This window comes from Tachyglossus aculeatus, chromosome 5 (assembly GCF_015852505.1).
Source record: "Tachyglossus aculeatus isolate mTacAcu1 chromosome 5, mTacAcu1.pri, whole genome shotgun sequence".
In the NCBI taxonomy this organism is placed as follows: domain Eukaryota; kingdom Metazoa; phylum Chordata; class Mammalia; order Monotremata; family Tachyglossidae; genus Tachyglossus; species Tachyglossus aculeatus.
The window spans coordinates 12,234,984-12,252,699 of record NC_052070.1 but is presented as its reverse complement, the minus strand read 5'-3'; the positions used below and the strand labels follow the sequence as shown (position 1 = coordinate 12,252,699).

Here is a 17,716-nt window from a genome sequence, read left to right as displayed (position 1 = left end):
CACGTAGCAGACAAGTGGTGGAGTCGGGATTAGAACCCATGACCTTCTGACTCCGAGGCCTTAGTTCTATTCTGTCAGGTGCTCCACAAACCATCACCAGAATCCAAGCCGCCTTTTCCCACCAAAACCGCCCCGACACTGGTCCAGGAACTTTTCATTCATTCACTCATTCATTCATTCATATTTACTGAGCGCTTACCATGTGCAGAGCCCTGTACTAAGCGCTGGGGAGAGGACAGTAGAACGATAAAACAGACACATTCCCTGCCCACAACGAGCTTACAGTCCAGATGGAGAGACAGGCATAAATGCAAATAAAATTACAGATACGTACGTAAGTGCTTTGGGCCTGGGAGAAGAGCAAAGGAAGCAAGTCAGGGAGACGCAGAAGGAAGTGGGAGATGAGGAAAAGTGGGGGGGCTTACTCTGGGAAGGCCTCTTGGAGGAGATGGGCCTTCAGTAAAACTAGGAAGCCAGGGGGGAAAGTAAACTGGTCATACCCCAATTCATTCATTCATATTTCTTGAGCGCTTACTGTGTGCAGAGCACTGTACTAAGCACTTGAAAAGTACAATTCGGCCACAGATAGAGACAATTCGACTACAGACTCAGCCTCCTCACAGATCACCCTGCCTACAGTCTTTCCCCTCCAATCTACACACATTCTGCTGTCCGCGTCATTTTAACAAAACTTCCTTATCCTGTGCACATCTCCTCACTTCTCAAAAGCCTTCAATAGCTGCCCATTCCACTCCACGGCAGGTACAAATTCCCAATCATTTCCTTGAATGCCATTAGCTCTATCACCCCAATCTCCTGGCTCTTCTCCCACTACGCATCAGTTCCCAAGTTACTCACTGAGCCTTGTTCTCATTGCTTGGGAAGCAGTGTGACCTAATGGAAAAAGCACAGGCCTAGGAGTCCTAGGGCCTGGGTTCTAATCTCAGCTCTGCCTAAAACCGGCTGGGTGACTGTGAGCCAGTCACTTCACTTCTCTGTGCCTCATTTCTCTCATCTGCCAACTGGAGATCCAATACCTGTTCTTCCTACTTAGACTGTGAGCCCTATGTGGGACCCGATTATCTTCAGCGCTTAATGCAGTGCTTGGTACACAGTTAAGGGCTTAAAAAAACACCACAGTCGTTATTACCTCTAACTCGTGCCCTCCCTTCTGTGTGGACCTCTCCCCCCCTTCATATCCGGAAGATCACTGCTCTCCCCCATCTTTGAGGCTCTTTGGAAATCTAGAAACCTTTCCATGATTAACCTCATATTCCGACCCCATTTCTCCCTTTACTGCTACTTGGGCACATCTGCATCACTTAACTATTTGAGTACTCACAACCTATCATAGCACTCAAGTTTGTACCTTTATATATACACACACGGCGTCTTGTCTCACGCTGTCGAGTCATCTCTGACCCATAGTAAGATTTAATACCAATTTACATGGATACAAAATGGTATATAAAATGGTACGTAAAAGTATATTTGTTAAGCACTTACAAGCTTAACAAATTTGTCAAGCGCTCTTCTAGGCACTGGGGCAGATATAGGCTAATCAGGTTGGACACTGTCCCTGTCCCACAAGAGGCTCACAGTCTTAATCTTCATTTTCTAGATGAGGTAACTGAGGTCCAGAAAGGTGAAGTGACTTGTCCAAGGTCACACAGCAGACAAATGGCGGAGCTGGGATTAGAAGCCAGGTCCTTCTGACTCCCAGAACCTGGCCATGACACTTCCCTTTAAACTTTGTTCTCCTTTACCTGTGATTTCTGTTCATTCTCGGGAACCCCTACTACACTTCATGGTTCGTGGGGTCAGAGATGATATCAATTAATTCTATTGCACTCCCCCGAGTTTCGAGTACAATACTATACACACCACTGGTATTCAATCAATACAACTGACAAGAGAGAATGAAAGAGAACCAATTTATTCCTGGCTCTTTCCTTTTGGGAACTGGGAAGACTTTACGCGCTCTCTAAGCTGTGAGCTCACTGTGGGAAGAGAATGTGTCTGTTATAATGTACTCTCCCAAGCACTTAAGCACAATGCTCTGCACGCAGTAATCACTCGATAAATACAATTGATTGACTGACTGAATTACAAAGCAGTGTGGCTGAGGGGCCATCTGACATACCTCCTGTGGTTACTGCCGCTTCGGCCTTGCAAGAATCCGGCACCCATGAAGACCCTGAACAATCCGGAGTCGCTGACCTCAAATAGGTTCTTTTATTGTTGTGCACATCACAATGCCTGCATAAATAAAGGGAACTAACACTTTCCAAGAGATCCCAGCCCTACAATTAGTTTTTTTAATTTTATACACAAGGCTGAGACTCTAAGACGGGACTCTGTAATTACGGTGAAATATTTCAAGTCTTTTTTGCAGCAGGCATGGGGATCATACTGTGGATGTGACACTATATCCAGGGAGCTATCCTACGGCGAACAACCTAATCCCGGTATAAACAGAATTTTTCCAAGTTAGAAATTAAGTGTAGTGGCTAGCTAGACAGAGAAGGGAAGGAAAACGGTTTCGTTTCTGACCAGCTGAGATCCCATTATCGTTGGAGTCGACTCTTTCTTTGGCTAGTTATTTTGCACAGTGAGGGAAGGAAGGGAGGAACGGGTTGGGGTGTTATGAGCTAGGGCTCAGTTTTGCAGAATGGCGAACTTGGAGAAGAAGAACGTGAACACCGGTGCACAACTCACCTATATAGTTTTTTTGAGGACTCTCTTCTCATTCTTTTAGGAGGGGTTGGAGTATCTGACATATCGAGTTTGGTGCCCTGAAGTGCTGTCTCGGTACACTTCCCTGTTGGCGTCATACCTTTGAAGATGGAAAATTCGAGAAAGAAATTCAAGATACTTTGACCTATCCACTGACATCAGTCAAGAGTTATAGCTGCAGCTAAACCTCACGGTAATGGATAACATAGATAATTCACATAAGACCTATAAATACACCCCAAACCCGATTTTTGCAATGGTTTCAAACTCTGCCACACAATTTTTTCCAAGAGCTGTTACCAAGCAGAACGGGCTGCATTCACGGTTGTCTCTTCCCTTCCCTTCCCGGTTGGGTGAAATGATGAAATAGTAATTAGCAGGAAGGTGAGGAAAAAGCACAGGGAACAAATGAGTCAGATCCTGAATAATCACAGATGGGCCTTCTCCAAAGAAATCTTCCTTTCCCTGGCTCCCTCTCCCTTTTACGCCTTCTGGGCATGTGCATCTGTGACCTTTGGGAGTTTGATATTCACCCCACCTTTAACGCCACAGTACTTATGACCTTATCTTTAAATTACATATTATAAATTATTAGTTTATATCAGTGTCTGTCTCCCTCTTTAGACTGTAAGCTCATTGTGGGCAGGGAACTTTCTGCCAACTCTGTTGTCCTGTACACCCTCCAGCACTTAGTAATAATAATGGCATCTATTAAGTGCTTACTATATGCAAAGCACTGTTCTAAGCGCTGGGAAGGTTACAAGGTGATCAGGTTGTCCCACGTGGGGCTCACAGTCTTAATCCCCATTTTACAGATGAGGTAACTGAGGCACAGAGAAGTTAAGTGACTTGCCCAAAGTCACACAGCTGACAAGTGGCGGAACCGGGATTTGAACCCATGACCTGACTCCAAAACCCGTGCTCTTTCCACTGAGCCACGCTGCTTCAGTGTACAGTGCTCTGCACAGAGTAAGTGCTCAATAAATATGTTTGATTGACTCAGTAAGTACCAATGATTAAATACAGATATCAAAATTATTAGGAAACAGGTTTGGGGGGTGGGGGGGGGGGTTGAATAACCTTCCAATGATTATAAGGAGAGAAAAGCAAGATACGAAAATGACTAAATATTATGAAAGAACACCAAAATGCTAGCCTGAAATACACTAACACTCTTTTCTAAACATATCAATAATAATAATAATAATAATAATGGGATAAGTTCAGTGCTTCTTATGTATCGGGCACTGTACTAAGTGCTCGGGTAGATACAAGCAAATCGGGTTGGACACGGTGTCTGTCTTGTGTGGGGCTCACAGTCTTAATCCTCATTTTACAGATGAGGTACCTGAGGTACAGAGAAACAAAGTGACTTGCCCAAGGTCACACAGCAGACAAATGGCAGAGCTGGGGTTAGAACCCATGACCTTCTGACACCCAGGCCTGGGCTCTATCCACTAGGCCATGCTGCCTCTAAATAATTATTATGGCATTTGTTAAGCGTTTACTATGTGCCAGGCACTGTACTAAGCACTGGGATGGATACAAACAAATCAGGTTGGTCAAAGTCCTGTTGCCCCTGAGGTGCGGGCCAGAGAAGCAGAGAAGGAGCGTGGCTCGGTGGAAAGAGCCCGGGCTTTAGAGTCAGAGGTCATGGGTTCAAATCCCGGCTCTGTCAATTGTCAGCTGTGAGACTTTGGGCAAGTCACTTCACTTTTCTGGGCCTCAGTTCCCTCATCTGGAAAATGGGGATGAAGACTGTGAGCCCCACGTGGGACAACCTGATCACCTTTTATCCCCCCAGCGCTTAGAACAGTGCTTTGCACATAGTAAGCGCTTAACAAGTACGATTATTATTATTATTATTATTGGTATTGGGGGGCAATGTCAATCCAGTCAAGCTTCCTAATTTCCACAAATCTTCATTATTTTCCAGTTTATACGGCTCACTTAGGCAAAAAGGAATCCTCTATCCTCCATTATTCACTCCTGACCTGCTTGCCTGTGGTGGCTAAGGATTCATTCATTAAATTGTATTCATTGAGCACTTACTGTTTGCAAAGCACCCTACTAAGCGCTTAGGAGAGTACAAGGGAACAGGCATATTCCCTGCCCACAGCGAGTATACAATCTAAAGATTGTAAAGTATATATATATATACTTTGTAAAGTATATATATATAGCATATATAAGTATACTAATCAACCAATCATACTTATTGAGCACTTACGGTGTGCAAAGCACTGAAATAGTCATTCATTCATACAAGAGTTGGTAGACACGTTCCCAAGGATTTATTGAGTGCTTACTGTGGCAGAGCACTGCACTAAATGCTCGCGAGGACAATATGACAGAGTTGGTAGACATAGAAGTTTACCTCCTTCCCTTCCCCACAGCACCTGTATATGTTTGTACATATTTATTTATCTATTTATTTATTTATTTATTTTACTGTACATATCTATTCTATTTATTTTATTTTCTTGGTATGTTTGGTTTTGCTCTCTGTCTCCCCCTTTTAGACTGTGAGCCCACTATTGGGTAGGGACTGTCTCTATATGTTGCCAACTTGTACTTCCCAAGCACTTAGTACAGTGCTCTGCACACAGTAAGCGCTCAATAAATACAATTGATGATGATGATGACATAGTCCCTGCTCACAACACGCTCACAGTCCAGAGGGGGAGACCGACGTTGATATAAATAAAATACGGATATGTACATAAGTGCTGGAGGGCTGGACACAATCAGGAGGATTAATTCTCCGGAGAAGACACTCATGCTAGGAAAAGTCCAGGGAAAACGTGGAAGAGGCAGACTGATAGCTAGATGGATAGAGACCATAACCACGATAACGGAAGAACTGTTAGAAAGGTTGCGGATGATGGCAGAGGACAGGACCTTCTGGAGAAAGTACTTCCATGGAGTCGCTATGAATAGGAAACGACTCGATGGCACTTAATAATAATAATCTGGAGGACTGGGTGAATAAAGGAAGCAAATCCTATGCAACGGAGATGCAGAAGGGAGCGGGAGAAGAGGAAAAGAAGGGCTAGTCTCACACGCTCTCCAATTAATCTCCACTCAACTCACTCTGTTCCTTAATCATCACATAGCCCTTTCCTCACCAATACATTTCTCCCATGGAGGGTTTAGTACTTTCCTGTCACTGTAGCACTGAACCGATTATACAAAAATCCAAGAATTCCCCAATCCCAAGCTCCCTCCCCCCCCCCCCAATTTAATTCAACTTCAAGTAACTCAAAAGAGGAGATAAGAAAAACACTCTCATCTTTGCCCAGGAATTCGTGACCTAGAAAGATCCGTCAGTCAAAATACTTAGGCACCTCTCGTTTCTATCATAGGATTGGCCATCTCCAGAAATAGCAAAACTCTTTATTGATGTACGACTAACTTGAAAGCAAATAGGAAAATTTCTACTGGTTAAAATATTGCTTTCAAATTGTATACTTGGGAAACCTGGGGCAACTCACCTTAGCTTTCTGTGCCTCAGCGTCCTCGTATGTAAAAAGGGGATTAAATACCTATTTGTCCCCTTCTTTAGAATGTGAGCCCCATGTGGGACAGAGACTGGGTCTGGCCTGACTAAAGTGTATCAGCCCCAGTGATTATTACAGTACTTGGCATCAAGTAAATGCTTAACAGATTAACTTGGATCTACCCCAGTGCTTAGAACAGTGCTTGGCACCTAATAATTATTATGGTACTCATTGGCACTTATTATTATTATTATTTAGTGCATAAACACTCTACAGTTTAACAAGCACTCTTGTAAATAACCAGCCAGAGCTATTGTGTACTTTTCAACTAGGGGTACCCAAAACAAACAGTTTGAGGACCATCTATTCCATCCTGGAAACAATTTTTTCCATCAGGCAAACACATCAATACACATACCTAGTTTTTGTTCTATTAGCTTCAGATTTTCCTCCTGTGCGTTAAGTTCTTGCTTTTTCTTTTGCATATCTGGGGAGCCCAAATACTGCAGCTGACTATCAAGGTCCTTATTCGCTTGACCAAGTTTACACATGGACAAACGATACTGCTGAAGGAGATCTGTCAAATGGAAAAAAAAATAAATTTAGATCCTGCGCCAAGAAGACATACACTGACAATTCAGAATGGAATAGACCAATGCATTTTTGACTCTTACAGACACTGACACAGGTAACTTTCCAAAATCAAACCCAATAAAATCTTGGGTGGTTTCATTTCTTAAAATCCTTTCTCTTGCATGTGAATTTGAGACCGCTGGGGTGACCAGCTGTTGCTCTGAAGAACTGTTACTAAGACTGACTCCTCAGTGCAGAGCACTGTACAAAGTGTGGGGAGAAACAGATGGGAATAAATTCAGTCCCAGTTACCGGTCCACGGTGTCAGTGGGGAGGACACAGAACGTTTCCTGGATCGGCCCCTTTCTCTTCATGCCAACAGCTCCCAGCCTGGACTGAATTCCACAATGGTTAGCCTCCCCACTGGTTTTCCTGCCTCCAGTATCTCCTCCTTTCCATCGACCCAAATCATCTTCCCGAACAGTAGAGCTTTGACACCGTCTCAAAAAGCTCCAGTGCTAAGGAAGCAGCGTGGCCTAGTGGCTAGGGAGTCAGAGATCATGGGTTCGAATCACAACTCCGCCACTTGTCAGCTGTGTGAATTTGGGCAAATCACTTAACTTCTCTGGGCCTCCGTTCCCTCATCTGGAAAATGGGGATTAGGATTGTGAGCCCCATGTGGGGCAACCTGTTAACCTTGTATCTACCCCAGCGCTTAGAACAGTGCTAGACATAGTAAGTGCTTAATGAATACCATCATTACTATTATTATTATTAAGAGCACGGGCTTAGGAGTCCGGGATCGTAAATTCTAATCCCAGCTCCGCCACTTGTCTGATTTGTGGGCAAGTCAGTTCACTTCTCTGGGCCTCGGTTACCTCATCTGGAAAATAGGGATTGAGAATGTGAACCTCTTGTGGGACCGGGACTGTGTCCAGCCTGATTATCTTGTATCTCCCCAGTGCTTAGAACAGTGCTTGTCTCATAGTAAGCGCTTAAGGAATACCACAATTATTATTATTATTCATCTTCATCTGCTGCAAGGAGAAACTCCTTACCTCTTGCTCTGGACTCTCTTTTACAATGGTATTTAAGACAGTCAGTCAATAGTATTTATTGAGTGCTTACTGTGTGCAGAGCACTGGAAGGGTACTAAATAACAGACACGTTCCCTGCCTACATTGAGTTTATAGTCTGGGCAGGGGGTGATGAATAAAGGGAGCAAGACAGGGTGATGCAGAAGGGAGTTAAGAAAAGGAAAAAAGGGGGCTTAGGGAAGGCTTCTTGGAGGAGAGAAGTGCTTACTACATGTCAGGCAATGTACTAAATGCTGGGGTAGATACAAGATATTCAGGTAGGACACAGTCCCTGTCCCACAGGAGGCTCACAGTTTTAATCGCCATTTTACAGATGAGGCAACTGAGGGCTAATGAAGTGACTTGCCCACTGTTCCACAGCGGACAATCAAACAATGGTTTTTATTCAGTGCTTACTATGTGCAGAGCACTGTTCTTAGTGCTTGGGAGAGTACAATATAACCGAATTAGCAGACAGCAGCAGAGCTGGCATTAGAAAAGTCCTCTGACTCCCAGCCCGTGCTCTTTTCACTAGACGATGCTGCTTCTCATGGCCTAGTGGAGACGTGTGAAAAATGACAGTGCAGAAAAATGATCTAGGCAGCGGGGTGAAACGTGGAGAAAGGAGAGGCTGAAGAGAGGGAGACCAGCGAGAAGGTCGACATAGTGGTCGAGCCGGGAAACCAGAGCCTGGAGGCTGGTGGTGGGGACTCCTGTTCCAGCCCACTTGCACGGATCCAGTTTAAAGAGCACAGAGCTGGAAGCGAGGGGAGAGCTGAGTATCTAGTCCTGGCTCCACCACTCGCCTGCTGCGTGACCTTGGGCAAATCACCTAAATTCCGTTTCTTTAGACTGAGAGCCCCGTGTGGGACAGGGACCGTGTCTGACCTCATTATCTTGGATCGCTCAGTGCCTGGCACATAGAAAGTGCTCAACAAATACCATAATTATTATTATACCATAATTATTATTAGTTTCCTCATCTGTAAAATGGGAATAAAATACCTGCTCTCCCTCCCTCTTAATAATAATAATAATAATGGTACTTATTAAGTGCTTACTGTGTGCCGAGACTGCTCATAATACTGGGATAGATACAAGTTAATCAGGTTGGACACAGTCCATGTCCCACATGGGGCTCACACTCTTAACCCCTGTTTTCCACACGAGGTAACTGAGGCCTAGTGAAATGAAAGGACTTGCCCAAGGTCACACAGCAGACTCGTGGCAGAACCAGGATTAGAACCCAGGTCCTTCTGACTCCCAGCCCCGTGCCCTAACCACTAAGCCACGCGGCTTCTTTTAGAATGTGAGTTTCGTGTGAGACCGGGACTGTGCCTGGTCTGATTATTTCCTAACCCAGAGCTTAACACAGTGCTTGGTATAAGGTAAGCACTTAAATACCACAATTATTGTTGGTTTCCTCATCTGGAAAACGGGAATAAAAGACCTGCTCTACCTCTCTATTAGAATGTGAGTCCCACGGGGGTCAGGGACTATCTCTGGTCACAAAAGAAGTTCTGCTGTTGAAAAAAATGAACTCAAGACTTTTCATTTGGATGTATTCGGTCGGAAACAACTTCCAAATTACGTTCTTTTGGAAAGGGTACTGATTATGCTGTGAAAGACAAGGAAGCCACAAAATAAAAGGCAAACTTTCAGTGTTCACAGTTACAGCCCCCTCTGGACTATGGCTCTTTGTGGGCAGGGAACGCGCCTGCCAACTCTGTTGTACTGTACTCTCCCAAGCACTTAGTATAGTGCTCTGCACAGAGTAAGCACTCCACAGACATCATTGATGATGATAATGATGGCTTCTAAACCTACCTATATGTCCTCCAAGCGTCTGGTAAAGTTCTGGCATTGGTGCTCCAAAAACCATTCCCCGAAGTTTGTCCATCGGAGGGGCTTTATTTTGGAGGCCCCCGAATTTTCCATTGCTTCGAATTCGATCGCCTTCCCTGGTCAGCAGTGTAGGGCAATGGGTAATTTTTACTACCTAAAGAGAAGGACAATGAGGAAGAGGGTCAGAGGTTTCATGAGCCAAATGGACCTGCATCATAAGCTACAGGATGCAGCCGAAAAGAGCACAGAAATATAAGCACATGTAAAATACACGAATCAATGATTAAATCTGTCACTGACCGAGTGACTCAAGCTTGAGGGCAATTGACGTGTTATCGGATCGGGATTTCCAGCCAGTTCCAGAACCGGGGATTAGAGAGTGGCATGCAGGGTAAACTCACTCATTCCACCGTGTTTACTGAGTGCTTACTATGCAGAGCACTGTGCTAAGTGCTTGGGATAGTACAACAGAACAATAAACAAGCACATTCCCTGCCCACAACGAGCTTGCAGCCTAGAGGGGTAAATCCCCTACCATGTTTAGAAGAGGAAGTGCTTAGAACAATGCTTGGTGCATATGAAGCACTTTACAAGTACCGTAATTATTAACTATTATGCTTTTTGTTTGTTTCTTATCTTGGACATTCACTTTCTCCTTCGAGCTTAGCCTGGGGGATATCCTCCTACACAAGAGTCCCTTGCCTGCCTTCTGCTTCCTGTGGAGAATAAATTTTCTCTCTCTCTCACACTTTCACGATCTACAACCTGCCCTTCTCTATTACTGCATCTCTTCTGAATGCTAACTCTGTGTATTTCCACCCCCTCTAGACCGTGAGCTTGCTGTGGGTAGGAAATTGTGCCTACCAACTCAGTTGTCGCCTAGTACAGAAAGCGTTCAATAAATTCAACTGATGTGGGGAGGGGCACTTCATAATAAGGTGCAAATTACAGATAGGCAGCAGAAGGGCAGTAAGCAGGGATCAACTGTATATTTTTTAAGTAATTTATTTCTATTTATCTGTCTGCCCCTCTAGACTGTAAGCTCATCGTGGGCAGAGAATGTGACTGTCATATTGCTTGTACCCACCCCGGTGCTTAGTACATAGTAAGCGCTTAACAAATACCACAATGATTATTTTATCCATGTATTTTCCCAGTAGCTAGGATAATGCTCTGCACCTAGTGGAAATCCATAAATACATCTGAATGAATCATGATTTTCCCCGATCTGTGATCTGTTTTAATGGCAGTCTTCTCCCCTAAACTTGGAAGGGATCACGTTTAGGAACTCTTTTGTATTCTACTTCCCCAACCACTTAGTATAGTGCTCTGCAACCAGTAAGTGCTCAATAAATCTCAGTGACTGACCAACTGCTTGATGTGTGACTAAAAATCAGAGTGCAGACCCAAGCTGAGGACTAGACAGAATTTGGGAATCTCTCTGGAATGTCAAATATTTTCCATCAAATCCTGTTGTGCAGAAACCACAGTGCGCAGATAGGAGATGTAGAAGACTGAATGGAGGAGGCCAACGAACAGGGAATGTGTCTGTTTATTGTTATATTGAACTCCTCCAACCGTTTAGTTCAGTGCTCTGCACACCGTAAGCGCTCAATTCGTTCAATTGTATCTATTGAGCACTTACCGTGTGCAGAGCACTGGACTAAGCGCTCAACAAATACAACTCACTGAGGGCATGGATGACATTCAGGTTCAGAATCAACTGAAGGTCTAGTGCAGTGGATCAGTCGACCAATTGTATTTACTGAGCACTTTCTGTTAGCAGAGCACTGGACTAAGCGTTTTGGGAGAATACACTTCAACAGAGCTGGTAGAAGTATTCCCTGTCCACACTTTAGAGGAGGAGACTGACGTTAATATAAATAAATTATGGATATGTATATAAGCGCTGTGGGGCTGAGGGAGGGGTGAGGGGATGTGTTTAACCCTCTATATCCTGGGAAACTGGGATCTATCACAGATCTTATCCAACTTCTTGAGCTGTTTCATGCCATAATACTTAAGGTGGATCGGCAAACTGGAATGAATTCAAGGGCGTAGCAGCATTAACAGCTCCTTCCCCACGGCTTTCAAACATGTTCATGTCTTCCCCAATCCTAAAGAAGTCTTCCCTGATCCTACAGCTCCTCATCTCCCTCCTACCATTCCTCTCCAAACTCCATGAGCAAGTTGTCTATACCTGCTGTCTCCAATTCCTCTCCTCCAATTCTCTCCTTGATCCCTTTCCAATCTGGCTTCCGCCCTCTTCACTCCATGGGAAATTGCCCTCTCTAAGGTCACCAATGACACCCTGACTGCCAAATTCAACACCTTCTACCTCATCTTAACCCTTCATTGACCTCTCGGCTACCTTTAGCATTGTGGTCCACCCTCTTCTCCTGGAAACATTATCCAACCTTGGCTTCAGGGATACCTTCCTCTCCTGGTTTTCCTCCTATCTCTCAGGCAGCTTCTTTTCAGTCTCTTTCACCGGCTCCTCCTCTCCCTCCCAACGTCTTGATAGTGGAGGTCCGCTGTGGCTCAGTTCTGAGTCCCCTTCGATTCTCCATCTCCATCCACTCCCTTGAAGAACTCATTTATTCCCACAGCTTCAACTACCATAACTACACTGGTGATTCCTAAATCTACATCTCCAGGCCTGACTTCTCTCCTTCTGTAAAGGCTCTCAATTCCACCTGCCTTCAAGACATCTCTACGTGGGTATCCCGTCGACATCTCAAATTTAATGTGTCCCAAACTGTATGCCTCCTCTTCCCACCCAAACTCTGTCCTTCCCAAGACTATATCACTACTGTACACAACAACGCTATCCTCCCTGTCTCCCAAGCCCATATCATTGGCATTATCCTTTACTCACCTGTCTCATTCACCCCACATAGTCAATCTGTCATCAAATCCTGTCAGTTTTTACCTTCAAAACACCACTAAAATCGACCCTTTCCCATTCAGTGCTTAGAATGGTGCTTGACGCATAGTAAGTGCTCAACGAGTACCATCAATATTATTCATTCATTCATTCAATCGTATTTATTGAGCGCTGTGTGCAGAGCACTGTACTAAGCACTTGGGAAGTGCAATTCAGCAACAGAGACAATCCCTGCTCACAACGGGCCCCCATCTAAACTAGCATTATGTTGATTCAAGCACTTACCATACCCCACCGTGACTATACTGCATCAGTCTCCTCGCCTTGTTGTGGAAGGGGAAAGTATCTGTTTATTGTTATATTGTACTCTCCCATGTGCTTACTACAGTGCTCTGCATACAGTAAGTGCTCAATAAATATGACTGCCTGACCTCCCTACCACCTTTCTCTCCCCACTCCAGTTCCTTCTTCAGTCTGCTACCCGGATTTCCCCACATTTCACTACCCATGCTCTGCACACAGTAAGTGCTCAGTAAATACGATTGAATGAATGAATCAAGAACCTCCACTGGTTGGCAATCCACCTGGATATCAAACAGAAACTCCTCACCTTTGGCTTTAAAGCACTCAATCACCTCACCCCCTCCTATCTTAGCTCACTGATTTCCAACTACAATCCAGTCTGCACACTTCGCTCCTCTAGCATCAATCTACTCACTGCAACTCGATCTCATCTCTCTCGCCGCCAAACCCTTGCCCATGACAAGGCATGCCATGTCATTTGACAGACCACCGCTCTCTTCATCTTCAAAGCTTATTAAAATCCCATCTCCTCCAAGAGGCCTTCCCCGACTAAGCCCTCATTTCCCCTACTCCCTCTCCATCCTGCATTGCCAAAGCACTTCGATCTGTATCTCTTAGGCACTTGATATTCATTCCACCCTCATGTACGTATGTAACCATAGTATATGGTCAATACTGGTCCCCCCTTCTATACTGTAATCTCCTTGTGAGAAGTAAATGTGTCTACCGGCTGCTGTCATGCACTCACCCAAGTGCTTAGCATGATGCTCTGCACACAATAAGCGCTCAGTAAATGCCACGGATTGATCATGGCAATATTCTTAGCCCTGACCCACCTGACATTAGGGCATTTACAGCGGCTTTGGGATAGCACCCTGAAGAGCAAAGGCCCATAAATGAAGAGGAGAGCAGATAACTTGATCAAGGTAAAGATAACTTGAAGATACCTCAAACAAGGCAAATCTGGGAGAAAAGTGTCAGGCTGTGCCCCCTGCCAAACAGCGACAAAGAACCGGAATATTTCTTCTCCCACCGTCTTCTGGGTCTCCCTGATTTGCTCCCTTTATTCCACCCTCCCTCTGCCTCCCCACACTTACATACATCTCTGTCATTCATTTCTATTACTGTCTGTCTCCCCCTCTAGATTGAAAGCTCCTTGTGGGCAGGGAATGTGCCTACCAACTCTGCTGTATTGTACTCCCCCAAGCACTTAGCACAGTGCTGTGCACGCAGCAAGCACTCAATACATCTGACTGACTGACAGAGCTGAAACTTTGGAAGCTTGATCCTGCCAGATCTTTCCATTTCCAGGTTCTTGCTCCGTTTTGTAATGGCACAGCAAGCCTGTCCTTGACACGCACATTGTGTAAACGGGACATTCATTCACTCAATCGTATTTACTGAGCATTTACTGTATGCAGAGCACTGTACTAAGCACTTGGAAAGTATAATTCGGCAACAGAGAGAGAGAATCCCTACCCAACAACGGGCTCACAATCTAGAACAGTCATTTATTGACTTATTTCTACAAATGTCTGTCTCTCCGTCTAGACTGTAAGCTCATTGTGGGCCAGTAATATGTCTGTTTATTGTTCTATTGTACTCTCCCAAGCACTTAGTAAATTGCCAAGACACCCGGAGGGGGTTGTTGCCCTCCCTGGCTCTGTCCAAGCGGCATATGGGAGCGTAGGAGTCCCACCTGTCCACCTGTTTTATTGTCTGTCTCCCCCTTCTAGACCGTAATCCCATTGTTGGGTAGGGACCATCTATATATGTTGCCAACTTGTACTTCCCAAGCACTTAGTACAGTGCTCTGCACACAGTAAGCACTCAATAAATACGACTGAATGAATGAATGCTTTGCACACGGTATGCACTGAAGAAATATGACTGAACGAAAAAAGGTGCTGGCTTCTTCAGCCAAACCTACTCCGAGCCATAAAATCTCCCCACTGTTAGGTAGACTGGATCCCAATGGACCACTAAGACAAAGCAGCACAGAGCCTTGGGAGCTAAAGCATGTTTTCCATTCCCTCACAGGAGCCTGGGCAGAGAGACCTTGGAAGAGACAGGCTTTAAATTCCAATCCCAAGGTGGTGCAGCCTCAAATAAATGGCTATTTTGGGGGGCCCATACTAATGGCCGTGATCCCACGGTGAATAAATGAACTTTCTGGAAATACAGCTAACCATTAAGAGGAATTAACTTTCTCAGATCGTCAAGGAAACTAGTCTAACCCCGTTATGTGGTTTATTTTCAGGGTCCTCTGAGCCCTGGACTGTCCTTTGCTGAATGGTAATTGTTGGCATTAACATCAAAACCAACGCCCATGAAAGAGTTCAAGTTGAAGTCCGTACCTCTTTTCGGTAATGATTAGCGGCATCCAAATTGTCCAGAATGATGGTGTCTCCTAGTAGCATCCCAAACACTATAAAAGGCAATGGATTTCAATTATAATGAATTTCCTCACCAGTACTAAAATCCCGAATAGACTCAATCGGGGCTGCACTTATTAATCCTAAACGTGAAGCCTTCTTCCAAAAGGAGGGAAAAACAAATTATACTGCTAGTCGAACACGAGACTGCAACCGAATAACAACTTTTTTAGTGGATAAGCTCTCTTTATTGTTTTACAAACTGACTAAAAAAAGGTTGTGTAGAAACATGTAATTGTTAACACATAGATCTGTTAGATCCATATATTCCCCTCATATCTGGTATTCTTACAAAAGAAAATGCCAAGTAATTACTTTCTATAATCTTACTTACCTATCTGACAATGCTCTGTATTCTCGGGAAATGTTAACAAATCTCTGGCAAATACAGGATTTCCAAGAGGTCTAAAGTAATTTTTTCCATTCCGTAAATGAGGTAGAGGCCTGGTTTAAAAAAAAGAATAGATGAACATTTTAAACTTCTCCCATTTGTGCTCCGAACCACTATTCGTTATTGATGGTCATACTAAAAACCTGTATTATTCATTCACTCATTCAAACATATTTATTGAGCGCTTACTGTGTGCAGAACACTGTTCTAAGCGCTTGGGAAAGTACAATACAATGATAAATGGACACATTCCCTGCCCATAACCAGCTTACAGTCTTGTAGGGAGAAGAGACGGTCTATTGAACACTATCAGACTAAAATACAAAACAGGAAATCATCTTCCTTACAGCTATGCTTGCATTTTTATAGAATCATGCAAAAGCATCCAGAGGAACAAAAAAATTCTACACATCGGATTTCCTCGTAACTTGAAAAACACACTCTTGAACATTAAAATGATATATCCGCAACACCTGGAGCCCAACATGAGAAAATTATAACAAAACCAAAAATTCTTATGAATTCAACCTGGACGACAAAAGTGCCAAAATTATAAAAATTCGGCAAGCATCTTCTTTAGATTAGATGACTATTTGTAGCCAATTGCTTTCTAAATTTAAAAGAAGTGAAATATAGAAAAAATATAATTCACTTGAAAGGGGGGGACCATTTTTATACCTGTTCCAATCTGGAAGAGTCTTTCTATAGATTGAGTCGAGAGGCAACACCTGCTGACGTCCTTGGGTCTCGTCAAAGATCCGCCGAGCAGAATCGGTCGAGTGGGTGACTACGCAATCCATGTCACTTGCCAAATGCCAAGAAATAACCTTTGCGGCTTCATCGTCTTCAATCTGGGCTAAATGTGCTATCTGCGACCCCGTCCAAACACAAAACAGGACAAAAAACAAAAATCCCAAACACAATGAGATTTCAAGGAGGAAAAATGGAGAGGAAAATTTGGAAGGAGTTCTAGTAGCCCAAGGATAAATGATCTTATATACTACTCTGGTGTGATGGATGGAGTTTCCTTCCTCAGTCAAATCATATTTCCATTAGTTTGCAAACTCCTGGAGGGTGGAGCCAGAGACTGTACAGCTCTGGGAATTCTCCTCCGGCCTCGTACGCTCCACTACACAAGGTAGAAGCAGTAGTACAGTGCTGTGGAGGATGTTAATCACCGGAAACTGCTCTATGCCCACTGCATTTTCTTTTTCAAAAGGGCTCACGGGCAACAGACTTTGCTTATTTTATCAGCCTAACACACATCAGACATTCTCAGCAGTCTCTGAACTGCATTTAAAGGATCTCATTAAAAGAAATAAGAAATCGGGTGCTAAAATGGATTTAAATATTTGTCAGGGCAAAACAAGACAACTGCTACGAAGAAATACTATGAAGAAAGCTACCTGGAAATAACTTGGAAAGCAAGCCAGTTAAAGTGAAAGATGGGTACTTCGTTCTAATCACCATGAGATGGATGATTTCTTCTTCCAAGTAAAATGCTAACAATCTGCAGTTACAAATACCTGTTATAATGTACTCTCCCAAGCGCTTAGTACAGTACTCTTCACACAGTAAGTGCTCACTAAATAAGACTGATTGCTATTTACTTCTTTCTGGCAGAAAGTGCTAATGCAATTCCCTAAGTAGGAAAAGACCTGCGTGCCTTGGAAGATTAAACACTGTGGTCTATCGCCTGTCTCTAGTACTCCCCGGTTTTCTGCTAGCAAACGAGTGTCCGCTGAGGGATACGGCAAGCTTTACTGTATCCCGCTAAGTTTCCACACCATCAAACCCAAGTCCAGCCTTAGGAGTTACCAAAATGTCTGCCTGACATTTCCAATTCTCCAGAGGTTATAAAAGAAGGCATGGAAAAAGAAAACAGAGAAAGGCAGAAAAAAAAAATATTACCACTGCTCAAACTCAATAAACATGAAAGCACTGTGACATAGGCAGGGAAAGGGCCAAAG

General features: G+C 44.0%; 1 protein-coding gene across 1 annotated transcript in view; it reads right to left on the bottom strand.

Annotated features, from left to right (window-relative positions):
* SMCHD1 (structural maintenance of chromosomes flexible hinge domain containing 1) overlaps nucleotides 1-17,716 on the bottom strand; it is a gene marked incomplete at its 5' end in the record, with an annotated part of 180,781 nt that overhangs the window by 12,822 nt on the left and 150,243 nt on the right. Inside the window, 6 exons of the mRNA XM_038747255.1 lie at nucleotides 2,719-2,836; nucleotides 6,655-6,813; nucleotides 9,713-9,884; nucleotides 15,278-15,348; nucleotides 15,690-15,799; nucleotides 16,425-16,615. Of these exons, the coding sequence (XP_038603183.1) occupies nucleotides 2,719-2,836; nucleotides 6,655-6,813; nucleotides 9,713-9,884; nucleotides 15,278-15,348; nucleotides 15,690-15,799; nucleotides 16,425-16,615 (821 nt within the window). The remainder of the gene's footprint in view (nucleotides 1-2,718; nucleotides 2,837-6,654; nucleotides 6,814-9,712; nucleotides 9,885-15,277; nucleotides 15,349-15,689; nucleotides 15,800-16,424; nucleotides 16,616-17,716) is intronic.